The sequence below is a fragment of the Strongylocentrotus purpuratus genome, unplaced genomic scaffold, assembly GCF_000002235.5.
Source record: "Strongylocentrotus purpuratus isolate Spur 01 unplaced genomic scaffold, Spur_5.0 spur5_scaffold_15, whole genome shotgun sequence".
Classification (NCBI taxonomy): domain Eukaryota; kingdom Metazoa; phylum Echinodermata; class Echinoidea; order Camarodonta; family Strongylocentrotidae; genus Strongylocentrotus; species Strongylocentrotus purpuratus.
Genome location: NW_022145600.1, coordinates 23062671 through 23077160, shown reverse-complemented (window position 1 = coordinate 23077160; position 14490 = coordinate 23062671). Strand labels below are relative to the sequence as shown.

At 35.3% G+C, this 14490-nt stretch overlaps 1 protein-coding gene across 1 annotated transcript in view; it reads left to right on the top strand.

Moving 5' to 3' along the window:
- LOC115918644 (polyamine-modulated factor 1-binding protein 1-like) overlaps nucleotides 1-14490 on the top strand; it is a 44448-nt gene that overhangs the window by 11732 nt on the left and 18226 nt on the right. Inside the window, exon 3 of the mRNA XM_030985844.1 lies at nucleotides 13897-14227. Within this exon, the coding sequence (XP_030841704.1) occupies nucleotides 13934-14227 (294 nt within the window). The 5' untranslated portion in view covers nucleotides 13897-13933. The remainder of the gene's footprint in view (nucleotides 1-13896; nucleotides 14228-14490) is intronic.

The window sequence follows — 14490 nt, the reverse complement described above, 5'->3', positions numbered from 1 at the left end:
ATTTACACTGCAAGCAAAAACTGTTAGTTTTTCTCACATTCTGGGGGGTGTTTCACAAAGATCCTAAGTTGAACTTATCTCTAAGTTTGACTTAAAATTTATGGGAAGCCATTAGCATCCTTGAAAACATTTTGTTTTTGTTTTTTTAGAAGGCATAAAATGTTGATTCAAATCATTCATATTTTCTATTATCATGGGAGATTTCATGTTCTTGATGTGGAATTGATGAAAAGTCTAAAATACTCCAATTTTTGCTTTTGAATATATTTCATTTTAAGGCTCCAATGGCTGTCCATACTTTTTAAGTCCAACTTAGTGTTAAGTTCTACTTAGGATCTTTGTGAAACACCCCCCTGGAGTTATCGTTGGAAGTAAAGTTGCCAGGCAACTACCTATAAACACAATAACACGACCCACAACTCCAAGTGTTGTGGAGTGTGGTTTCCTGAAACGCCCCGCTCAAACTTCACCATTTTTTTGTTTTCAGTGTAAATGCTCACTTTTAGAATGCCTGCGAACTACTGATTTCCGTTTTTTTGTCACGTGCCTCTCCGTGCTAATGCGTGCAGAGCAGTGACAAGTGGCACGTTCATACAACTCCTCTCAAGAAACAGAATAAGCAAACACTGATAGTTTTTATGGGACTAAATATAATAGTGTAAATGATAGTTCAGTGACCCTGATGGTTTTTCATAGATGTTTTTTCCTGCAATGTAAATGGGCCTCCTGTAACCTTTCCTGAGCTTAAAAATTGGGTCAGAATGAAGGATAACCATAAACTTGTTAATACTTGCTTTCAGAAACTGAAATGGGAGTAAACAAGTGTTGACATTCCAGCCCTGAAATATAAACGAAAAAAGATTAATATTTCCCAGGAGAACTATTATCATATTATGGAGCAATGGAGGAGATATTGAAATTTGTAGTGAGTGTGTCTAATGGATTGAGAGCAGAGATGTAGTGTCTCTTCTTCTTTGGGTAGAATAGACCCTACAATAATAATAATAGTTTGTTCTTAATATAGCGCTTTTCAGGACCACAAGCCATCTCAAAGCGCTTAATACAGATATATATTATTACCCCGGTCGTGCAGGTGTACAGTAGAGTGTATGCCTCCTGTCAACTCCTGATCAGGGAATTTGATAATTTTTACTTTATTTTGATGCTACATAACATGTAGGATCATTATATAATCTCTTGACTGCAGTTAGCTCTAATTTACCTATGTGCCCTAATGCCCTCCGACTATTCGCAAACAGAATGTAGATGATTTACACAGAGAATTACATTGGAATTTAAGAGTAATTAATGCTGTTGAGGTCATGTATCAAGATCAAGATGCTTTTCTGCACAAATCATTCTTTTGTCCAAAACCTGTAAGAAATAATACTTTCATTTTAGTTGTGCCCAAAGTAGAATTTTCACAATCACAAAATCAGGCCTCGTCCCAATCCCTTCCTTATCCCAAAGGCTCTTCTCGTCACGCCACTGAGGTCTGCATAGAGGATCACTGTAGCATATCCTTCATGCCAACATGTAGGACATGCTACAGCATTCAAAGAGCCTCGCAGCGCGCGAACTTCCATTTGTGCTTATAACGCCTTGATGTGTACTATAGCCACTGCGTGATCCTTACGTCATTGGGTTTGAGAAAGCCTGTCAAGGCCGAAACCTTGATGCATGTGAAATTGCCATAACAGATGTAAACAAGCTGTATATAATGATTAACCGAGCACTGGAAAAGATATCACAACAGTGCCCAATTTCATGTTTGTTCAGTGTAATAAACTAACAATTATGCGTAAGCGTAAATATTTTCCATCCAAAACAATGGTTGGAATGTTGCTTTCAAACAAATCTGACTAATGAGCATTCATAAAGTTTCCTTTCATTTAAATTTTCAAGGTTGTAAAAAAAAATGTTAACTCACATTACTGGTAGTATAAATTGAAAGTTGTTGTGGTGTATTGTAAGCTATAGAGGGAAATTCTACCCTGATATTATGTTGGTTTTAATACTGGTTTTAATAGAAGCAGAATAATGAGAGGAACAGATTTAGTGAAAGTTTTATAGTAAATTTTGATTAAAGATATAAAGTAAAGTTATAATATTGGAAGTTGCGATCAATCAAACAGAAAATGGCGACTCTGTGTGAAGTATCTTGTAAGATCCTCTCCTTATTTGCTCTCTACTAAAAGCAAAAATCAGTAATTTTTTTCTTAAAGAAATGTTTAATCATACATGCACCCTAAATGTAATTATTGAAAATATGTGTCTTTACAACCCCTATATGGAAAAAAATATATTCTGTCATCAAAAACAAAAAGAATGAAAGTCTATGAAATTGCATAAATGTGCATATGGAGGTATGTATTTATATGAACATAATGAGCTATCATCTACAATACATGTACTAATGGGAGAGAACCCTGCATGAACAGTGTGTAGCTATTATTTATTATTATGATTATCTTCTTCTTTTTGTGGGGGGGGGGGGGGGGTGGGGTGACAGGTATTTGTATCCATGTTGTTACGTACATGTATGTGCATACCAAAGTGCATGCATCATATACATGTACTGATAATGTACATGAGCACTTGAGCAGCCACTCATACTCATCAGCATGTATGCTGCGTACATGTAAATAAAAAGCTCGGCCATCTCCTATGGCTCCAATTATACATCACCCAGTGGTCATTGTCGTTGTACTGTGTCAATAGAAGCCCATTCTTTCTCTCTCCCGTCTTCCTTCTCTCTGAATGTAATGATGTTTACCAAGTTCTGACTGACCAAGTAACAAAGTTAATTTGACCCATTGCTTACTGGAACAGAGTGGTGCCTGTATTTCGTCTATAGGACAATTCTGTACAGTGTGTCCTGCATGGAGGGCTCGGCAATAATAAGAGGTGCCCTGGACTAATATGGATGCCCAACCCAAAATATAGGGCGAGACCCCAACAAATTTGTGAATTTCTACATAGGGCTTAATGCAAAGAGGCCCCAGAATATCTATTCGGACTCCCAACGCAAAAATAGTTGGTGTGGAGCCCTGCTGTGTGATGTGTCTTTTAGGGTGCATTTAATCGACACTTTTTCACCCTAGAATCACGGTTTCTAAAGACGTTTAGTTTAAAACGCAATGCGTTCAAGCGATTTTTTCGTCGGTCGTAAAAATAAACGTGTTTGAAAACACAAACATGAAACGCTGAAAAAGATGCGTTTTGTATCATGGTTCTGCAGAATCACGGTCGCTAAAATTCGATTGAACGGACGGAGTTTTCAATCATGATTGTATGACGGAGCCTGTTCCGGTTTGGACAAAAACCGCGCGCCTGCTTTTCATGCAGTTTGCGTTTACTATACCATGCGCTTTATCGTGGCCTGTTCCGTTATGTTATACCCTGTTTTCCTCTTTTTCTCTTTCTGTCTTTCCTTATGTTATTCTTTGTTTTTTCCCTTCACTCACATTCTCTTATGTTCTTCTTTGTTTTAATCATTCTATCACTTTCTCTTTCTGTCTTTCCTTATGTTATTCTTTGTTTCTTCCTTTTATTCTTATGTTATTCTTTGTTTTTCCTTCTATCACTTTCTTTTTTGTTATTCTTTGTTTCTTCCTTCTATTCTTATGTTAATCTTTGTTTTTTCCCTTCACTCACATTCTCTTATGTTCTTCTTTGTTTTAATCATTCTATCACTTTCTCTTTCTGTCTTTCCTTATGTTATTCTTTGTTTCTTCCTTTTATTCTTATGTTATTCTTTGTTTTTCCTTCTATCACCTTCTCTTATGTTATTCTTTGTTTTTATAATTCTATCACTTTCTTTTTTGTTATTCTTTGTTTCTTCCTTCTGTTCTTATGTTAATCTTTGTTTTTTCCCTTCACTCACATTCTCTTATGTTCTTCTTTGTTTTAATCATTCTATCACTTTCTCTTTTGTTATTCTTTGTTTCTTCCTTCTGTTCTTATGTTAATCTTTGTTTTTTCCCTTCACTCACATTCTCTTATGTTCTTCTTTGTTTTAATCATTCTATCACTTTCTCTTTTGTTATTCTTTGTTTCTTCCTTCTATTCTTATGTTAATCTTTGTTTTTTCCCTTCACTCACTTTCTCTTATGTTATTCTTTGTTTTAATCATTCTATCACTTTCTCTTTCTGTCTTTCCTTATGTTATTCTTTGTTTCTTCTTTTTCTTCTAATGTTATTCTTTGTTTTTCCTTCTATCACCTTCTCTTATGTTATTCTTTGTTTTTATAATTATATCACTTTCTCGTATGTTCTTCTTTGTTTTAATCATTCTATCACTTTCTCTTTTTGTCTTTCCTTATATAATTTTTTGTTTCTTCCTTCCATCACCTTCTCATTCTTTGTTTTATTATTGCGATCTATGCTCAAAACAGCAGTCGACACTCGGCCGTAAACAATTCCAAAAAGCGCGCGCCGAAGTTGACCTATACTTCCTGGGTCAAACTGCGAGGGTGATGCGCAGTGGCTGGGCTCGAAATGAGCTAGAATCAGTGTTGATGAAAAATCGCTTGAACGCTAACCGCAATGACCTTGTTTTTTGTAACGGCGTTTTGATTTGTGATTCATGTTTGTGATTCTAGCTTCGAAAATTCGATTGAACGCACCCTTAGCCATTCCATTGAAAAGTTGTGGTGATGCCAGAGAAACACTAGTCAATGATCATAAAAAGAGGTTTTTCATTTTAGGGTGAAAGAAATACTGTATATAAAGGTCATAATATGTCTTACAGGGACACTGTTCTTGAAATCGCCCTATACGGCAGTGAATGAGAACATTCAGAAGTCAAGAGGTTAAAGGAAAATTGAAAATCTTCTGTAGATTGGTGGGTATGGAATAATGGATCTCTTGTGAATATTGGGGGAAATATATTAAGAAGTTACAAGAAAACTAACAATTTTTGAAGTGATGTGAAACTTTAAAAGATACCTTTTTGTAATCTCATCTATCATACATACATGTTGTTTGCCAAGTACTTATGTAGCAATAACCTTGCTGTAATTTAGAATTTCATCTTATTTAACATATTCAGACAAATTAAAGTGATCGTCGCCTATTAGCATGTTTCTGCCAGCAAAATTGGATATACACTGTACATGTAGTGCCTTTAAAATCATCTTGCTATCCTGTAATATATAGTGATTATAAACTTGATGAAGCTAGGTCATGGTTACCCAAGTGCTTGGAAAGTCAATTATTTTTTGCTAATTGAATTGGTTTTAAAACGGTAAAAGAATATTAGAATACTTCATCTGTTTGGAGCCTCAATGGCGATACCTAAAGACTTGTCTTGCTCTTGTGGCTCAAAGCTAGGCTTTATAACCAGGCCTATTGAAGTATTCTAATCTGATATATTATTCATACAACATCTGGTTCTTGCAGGCTGTTTTCCCAGGCCCTACACAAGTACACATACAAGATAGTATAGGGCTACATGTATGCTCTGATAAAAGTATCATATGTAGGCCTTTGTGCGAGTACAGCGATCTATAGAGATGGAGATATTGTACAATGGCACTGTTTTGATTTTTTGATAGGAAATGATAGGAAATCAGGTGTGCATGAACTGAAAAACCATTAAACCACTTCCATTTTTGGCAAAGTTTAGGGACCATGACATAACACTTCCTCTCATCTGAAAATATGTATATTTTTCTTGCCTGTTTGACCATTTGGAACATAACAGTGACATTCAATGTTCGCTCTCTTTATTTCTTTATTTCTGTATTGTCATTTCTCATTCTCCTTTTTTCTGTCTCTCTTCCTTTCTCTTGCTCTCTCTCGCTCTCTTCGTCTTGTTTGCGCTCTCACTCTTTCTATTTATTTTTCTTCTTTTCCTCTTTATTTTTCTTCTTTTCCTCTTTATTTTTCCTTTCTCTTTCCTTTCTCTTTCCTTTCTCTTTCCTTTCTCTTTCCTTTCTCTTTCCTTTCTCTTTCCTCTCCCTCCCTCTCCCACTCTTTCTGTCTTTCCCCCCTCTCTCTTTCCCCTCTCCCTCTCCCCCCTTTTCACCCTCTCTTTCCACTTTCTCTTTCCCTCTATCTATCTCTCCTTCACTCTTCCATGTTCTCTTTCTCTTCATAATTATAATCTCCCCCTCTCTACATGAATCTCTTCCTCTCTAGATCTCTCTCTCTCTCTCTCTCTCTCTCTCCCTCCCTCTCTCTCTCTCTCCCCCTCTCGTAATTACGACCCTCTCTCTTTAATATACTCGCTACACCAGTTCCACACTTGCCTGCTAAAGATAAAAGCTCATTAGCATTTAACGAACCTTCTCCTCGTTGAGGAGGAAGCCTAGGCTAGGGAGTAATTAATTAGCCCTAGGGTATTTAATGCCTCCATGATTGCTACCATATTACCCAGGGATTTTTTTTTGATTGGCTTCATATCGTTATAAAAAATGCTCTTATTTTATCTCTCTTTCGTTTTCCTGTCTGCTTTTAATTCATAGAACTATGTTTGAGCTGCAAAATATTAAATGATTTAAGATATTATTTCTGAGTTAAATTTAATCAAAATCCACAAGATACTTGCATTGATTGACTTTATCTTATCCTAAAAACACCCTTTTCTCATAGCTTTCTTTCGTTTTCCCTTGTGCTTTTTATTTGCAGAAATATATATTTGACTTGTAGTTTACTAAATGAATGGATTATTATTCAACATTTAAGAAGACAACATAATATTCCAAATACATTAAGGATGCAAATGCAGAATGAATATTTGTTCTGAAATTGAAACTAGGACTTGGTAAAATGTTTTCCTACAATGTTTTTTGCTTTGTATTGTGTTGGGGTGCAGCAACAAAAAAGTAATTTAACTTGACAATAAGGTTTCACCACTTTTCACCTCCATATGACTTTGCTTGAAATTCTTCAAAATATTTCCCCAACATTTTAAATGGATCTACTTTTTGTTCTAAATGCTGTACAAAGTTTAACATGGGAGCAACTTTAGGAAAAAAAAATTCACTTGAAAGGCAACATATTGCTTTTATGCCACTCCAAATTTTCCACATGTTAAAACACGATTATAGTGCTATTTTTGTACTGTTATGTGATGGAGACAAATTTCGATTGTGATTGAATGATAGTTTATTATTCTTTTGAATGCTTTGTTTGGTTGAGACTTGAATGGTGCGAAAGAATTTTCTTTTTTTTGTATCAAATAATTTCGGCTGAAATGTATTTTGTTCAGATTTTGTTGGATAATGGTTTTGTATTCTGGTTGTTTGTTTTTAATTTAGGTTCTTTATCAACTTGGGACAACAAAACCAACTCAGTTATTTCCATAAAGAAACTTCTTTTATTTGGCATTTGACAAATCATTCTGATATCAATTTCTCTCTCTTATTCAATTATATTTTATCTGTCTGCTTATAAATTACAACTTGGAATCTATCCAATTCTATTCAATAATGGTCATAATATCATATAGATTTTATGATTTAACCACTTATGTGTTTCTCTTCAGGTTGTTATTATGGATTCACCGCGACCCAGTTTTTCCCAAATGTGGGTATTATTTTAAAGCTGAGGCATTCTGGTATTAATGACATTGGCATACACGGTGTAATTGCTTTGTAATGAAGACACGTAGAGGCAAGGTCTAGTTGCAAGGGTAGTGCAGTTATAACCGCGAGCTCGCTGTTCGATGTTGGTTTTCCGATAATGAGCGTGACCTTTCTGTCCCGGTGCCTGGATGACTGTTTTATTAAATTGTGAAAAACATGCTAATATATCGCAAGGATCCTACAGCATTGACTTGTAATATTGTGTGGCTATAGCAAAACTGCATGCATGAACTCTATGTGCGGTATGTATGTACAGGGTACAATGTAGCTGAGATATTCACTTCTGGACCAGAGATGAAATTAATTAATATTTTCATTCTTTATATTTAAATCCATTTTTTTTATTACAAGGAATAATTCATGATACGTATGATTCGTAAACGACCTGAAGGGTAAGGGTTTAATCAAAAAGCTGTCATATATTTATTGCTAAAAATGTCTTTTTTTGTTGTTACAGTAAACACACACTATAAACAATCTTGTAACAAAATCAAAGTTGATGGCATTGTCCCATGCTCTCTATCCATGATGTAATACCAACAATAACAACAGCATCACCCATGATATTTATATAGCTTTTTACAATGTCAGGATCATTTTCTTTCCCCAACCAAATTGTGTGAGAAGTCTAATCTCACAGACTATTGCATGACTACATAATGAGTGGCATTGGAGAGTAAATGACTTTGTTTTTGAGTTGTAGGTCACTGCACTTTGATTGAACCCTGTGTAAAGGATATATTATTCATACTGTGATGTGATGAATTACCAAATATATCGTCGCTGTTTTCACGAAGTGACGGTAGTGAAAAAAAATTGCATTCACTTTGCGTTACGATTTTCCTCACTACCGTCACTTTGTGAAAACAGGGACGATATATATTTTCAAGGTGAGAAATATAATTTAATCAGAAATATCATTGTATATATATTTTGAAGCTACATTGAACTGCATAGTTATGATATTAGTTATTCTGCCTCGGTTTGTGCCTCGGGATATCCATAAACTACAAAAAAGAAAAAAAGGGACACTGTTTCATGATCTAATTTCATCAAGGAACTCATCTGTGAAATTAAATACCGATAAAGGAATTGCTTTTTACAAGAGATACATGTACATTGTACCTGCTATAAGTGCAAATCTAAAACAATTACAAAAGTGTGCAGTTTAATTTTTTTTTTAAAGCAGGCAGCAATAATGGGAAAGGGAAGTAGCCCCGCCAACAAAAATTCACAAAAGACAAAGAACTTACAAGATAGGAACATTTTAAGCATGGTACATGTATGTTAACATTGTCAGTTTTACACTGACAATAAAACCCATTACAAAAATGGCCTGAATATATGCCAATTGGGGCAACTTTTTTCACACATTTCTAAGGGAGGCAAGTCACCAATTTTATTTCCCAATTCTTTTAAAACAAGAAGAAAGAGATTTTTATGTTTCGCCAGTGACTCTAAACAAGTGCTTGAACAAGTGCTTGCCTCTTCAACACATGTTGTTCCTGATTTTGACGTCTACTTGTGTAATTCAAATAAGGTCAAGAATGCTTTAGAGATGGATGACCCCTAGACTGATTGAGTCACAAACCAAACATGCTCAAGCCCTCCCCCCCCCCCCCACCTCATTTTCAATTAACCATTGTTTGACATGTTTTTGACCAGGCATGAATTTTGAAATGAGAAGGCTGTGAGGATCTAGACAATATAAGTATCACCACAACAACAACAAAATATAAAAAATAAAAATTGTACACATTTTAATGGGACTGTGTAATGCATGGAAAATTCATCATGAACATATTTTATAAATTGACACAAAACAGTTTTTGTGTGCAGGAAATTTTCAAATATCAAGTAAAACCCCTCTGTCCACTCTTCATTAAAAAAAATCTACTAAAGTAGAATTCAATTTTCCATGGCCTTTTAGCTTGCCCTTCAACACAATTTGTTGCCCCGGCTTTTGACATCTACATGTACTTGTTGGATACAAACAAGGTCAAGAATGGTTTTGAGATGACCCCTAGACCTTGATAATGACTGTACTCCTGTAGACCCTAGACTGGATGAGTAACAACCCAAACATGCTTGAGCCCCTGATGGCAGTCTTATTCTTAACACTTTGTTTCCTCAGTTTGGTATTAGACCTCCTCCTCCCCCTCCTCCATCCAAAAAGCCCCCACCATTATTCTTTTTCTGTGAAACAACTATACATCATTTTACATAAGTAAATTTTTGGTCAATGTTTTGTTAGTTGTTTCGACATATTGTCATATATACTTTGCAATGAATTATCTCAATTGTCATTATCATCATAAAATTGCAGTATTGCAGTTCATGTGTCTCTTCTGCAAAAAAAGCCGTAAAAAGTAAAATGCTTTATTGGGGTTCAGGAAAATTTTCTTTAATATAAAGAGAAAATAGACACCCAGCGTGAAAATGTCAATTTTTTAATTGTCAAATGTAAGAAGGGCTCTATTGAGCAACATAAAAAAAATGTATACACAAATGCAAACTTGATACTACAATACCTTCTGAGCTGAGGAGACTACACCAATAACATGCAGTGATTATTTGTTCAACAAACACTCAAAAAGAAATTCTATTTGCTCAAGATACCAAATCAGATTTGGAGGGAAAAATCATGGAATTTCATTTTTCTCTTTATAAGTGTCAAGTTGGCAACAACTTGAAAGTTGAAGTGGTTCTAAAGATCTCGAGCAAATAGCTATTCGAGATTCAGTCCTATTTTTTACCAAATGACTTGATTAATTCTAAAATTTTGTCCACATAGTTGCAGATATGATGCAGGAAATTACAGCGATTCTTATGAAATTGAAAATGATCAAATGAACATTGGTGCTTGTTGAGAGCCTGGTTAATTACTAGTTCTAGTTGAAATACCTAAGTTTTATTTGTGAAGGAACAGGTCTGTATATAATGATATATGTATCTGTAATGTGTGCTAATTGTTACAAAATTTAAAACATGGGAGGAATAATATTAAATACAAATTACAAAGACATTAATATGCAGTTTGAATGGTTTTAACACTTAACAGCAATCTTGGCATTCGTACATGTTTTAAAAATCAGACCTGACCAAATTTTCTTTTCCTCAAATGAATTTGGAATTTAATTATGTTAGCCTCTGAAGCTAATCATGTGCCATGATTCCATGAAAATGATAGCAGCCATCATAGTCATTCCAATATACCATGTGATTGAACAATATTCAAGGAAATCCCCTTGATATGTCCAGAAACACAGGTACAGGTAAATAAACACAGCTCAGCAAGTCTGGCAAATAAATGGCTGAATGGGATCAAAAGCTTTCGTCAAGGCTTGGCCAAGGTACTGTATACCTGAGCCACAAAGGGGGGATAAAAAAATCCAATCCATTATTGGTTGCGGTATAAATAGAAATATTTTGGGATTACATTTAAGCGGTTTTACCAGCTCTATTGACACGTACAGTGTACATTATGACAGTATTACTAACTAACGGACCATGATAACACCACAATGAAAGAATTGTGGTTTCGCAGTCATCCGTCGATCTTGGGGAATAGAAATCTTTTTTAACAGAATACATAAGATTTGAGGTCATATTTTTTTCAGAGCATTCACGTTTTGAAAATAGGCCTTCAGGTAATACTTTGGTTAGAGAAATAGATAATTAAACTAACAACTAGGCCTACAAAACACAATAATCCTTTTACTCAATTAAAAACGGGGAAAGGAAATAAACATTACTGCAAGAAAATGTATCTTGCATTATCAGCAAATCTATCTAATAGAATGCCCTGAAAAAGTAATCTGTGCCATTGGTTTTTGCTTCCATCAATATGTAAATTCTAATTCCCTTTTATACTGATTTTTGTTGCATTGTATCTACCCCCCCCCCCCTCCATCTTACAATTTGAATTATACAAATCATATTGGCAGGCTACATACTGTCAAATACTACAATTATTGAGCCTACTACTAGCTCAATGTACAGTATTTATAGAGAAGGTTGAGTTCTGGGAAGAGGTGAAAAATAATTTTGTGAGCGTTATCATTGTTATCATGGAAGTGTGGAAGAACTTCAGATAAAAAATGTTCCCTAAAAAGCATGGCTCTTCAAATGCCTTAATATTCTAAATATGGCATGTAACATCATAAAAATTAGGACAGATTTTTATGCCACATGTTTGTGTAGTCCCATACATCTTTATGTGTACAGTGCTTGTAACTTTATCAAGACTAAGCCAAATTTCTTATCATTTTGATGATTCCAGAACCTTACAGTACACACCAATACGTATATGCTAGATGATCAACCTTTTCTGATCGATTCCACACCGTTTCTTTCACAATGCAATCGCATGACCAGAACTCAACTTTATCTTTAAGTGGTTATATTGATCATCATACATTAAACAAAACCAGTGCTATGGACATTCAGATCAGATGTACTTTTATGTATTCCATGATGGATAGTAAATCTTATTCTCAAACAGGTGGATCTACAATCCTTTTACTACATGCCCATTCATAGTGACATGACAAAGAATCGGTCTTCTTTATAAGAGGTGCCCCCAAAGGTTTTGATACCTTTTAAATCCTCCCTGTGGCACCCTAATCCATCTCGTCTGCTTGCACAGAGACATTTTTAGCATCTTCTTTCTGACTGTTCCTTTTCGGTCAGGCTTTCCGTAAATTGGATGGCTTGTAAATTGGATGGCTTGTACTACAGGGATTATCTCTTTGTATGAAAGATTGGGGGACCCTGGATAGATGATGGGTATAATGTATCACCCACTATTACGTTTAAATTTTGATACAATGTATTCATGTTATGACATGTTCCGTTCCTTGGTTGTTTCAAAACAAACAGTTCATACTGTACATAAACTTAACAGATACCATGGTCTTTTTCACTCTCTTTTTAGAATTTGTTTTATTAAGTACTGTCAAATCTGGAGAAAAAATGGCCAAGGGAAACAGTAAAAGCTGTGTACCGGTATATACTGGAAGACAGGCAGTCTTTTAGTAGTTGTTGCTGAAGACAGGTTCCACTATATGACTACAAATCTAATAATCCCAACAATTTCGGTGGCTTATATCATGATTTGGATACAGCTTGAATTTTCGACTTTTCATCTTTTAATTCAGTCAATGATATTCTTGATTCTAATTAAATTTCTGATGTTTAAAAAATTCTAACATTAGAACTGATGTATTGTATTATTTAAACAAATTATTAAAAAATGATTTTCTCATTTATTTTCAGCTCTCACTTTGTCTGTCCATTTTTATTTAGGGATGGGTTTGGGGGCAGGGGATTGTGTAGCCGGTTGCATAAACAATCCCTAATTATCTGCTATACTGATCGCTTGCTTTTGAAGTGAAGAAACCACTCTGGCATCTTCCAGTCATCTTTCAAAAATTTGATATTTCTGTACCATATTGCTCAGAAATACCACTGTGAATTGTGATCCATGTTCTTGGTCGTCAATTTATACAAGTTCCAATGATCTTTTCAAAGGGCAAATACATGTATATACCTGTTGATGTGTGATGGGATGATCTTTAGGTGGGAAGCACTGACAAACATTCCTGACTTTGACGACTTTCATTGTTTACCAGACATGACTTCATGATCTGCCGTGCTTGGCAATGGTTGCCCATCTAGCTGTGTACACAGTGCTCAGCCAACAAAGCGTGCTTTTAAAAAAATGTATTGGAAAATACTGAAGAACTGTCACTTTGTGAGGAATTCGCACACAAATATTTTTCCTGCTTGTCAATAATTTAGGTGTGAGAAAGTATTTGATGATCAGGAAACGTCCATCTTGGTCAAACTTGTTTTTCAAACTCTTTTTGATTATTATTGACTAAACAAGAAACATTGCTCTTGTCCATCAGTGTCTTCCAAAGATGCAAAGAAAATCATAATAAAGCTAGTGACATTTGTTAATCTAATAATCCTTTTCTTGTTATTTCATATAATGAATGTGATGTTAGAGATTAAAGAGTCCCTATTTGTCTCAGGTTATTGTATGATATTTATGTCATCATCATCAATTGTATTAAAGGGAAGTATAACAAGTATTCTAGTTTTTTTGTCAAGTTGAACTTTTTGAAACTTTTGTTATTCCTCTTGATAAATGAAAGAACTGCATAAATCCACAAATATTCAATGTTACATAGTTGATTTCATACATCATATGTAACTCATATCTGTCCCATGAAAAAAAAAGTTTTCCTACAATGAATAAAAAAAACTTATCATCCTTTTTTTTCTTTCTTCTCTTCAGAGACACCATTGATCGATGGCTGCGGTGAGTGTTGAGTATGGCAGCGTGTGAGATGGTCACAACCTCCTCCTCCTCATCGTACGGTCTCCACCAAGCCTCTCTCATCCACATCCCCCCATCATCGGCCGACCAATCACCTACCACCTACCTCAGCTGCAATGGCACCATGGGCAGCACCAGCAGTCTTCTGGCAGACAGCGGTTACCGTGGCTACAGCGACACCACCACCAACAGCAACAGTTCCGTCTTCGAGGAGCCCTCTGCCCCCAACGACGACACCGAGTCGATAGGTCCCCCCAAGCTCACCCCGATTAGTGGAAAGCTGGAAAAGGTGAAAGACCTAGCTGTGATTGACAGACAGCTGTGCAGTTGTGTTCTCACACAGCTGATATTGTTTGGAGATTTATCCTCAGGATATGGTTCATCTGTTGAAAGCTAGAAGGGCGATGGCTCATATACTTTAATACAGAGCTAACGCCCTTATGCCTCTCAACGTATGAATTGTAGTAAACACATTTCTTAAATGTAGAAACAATAATGTGAAGTACCCTCAATATTACAATCAATATCAAAAGCCTTTGGCTTTCCTAGCTG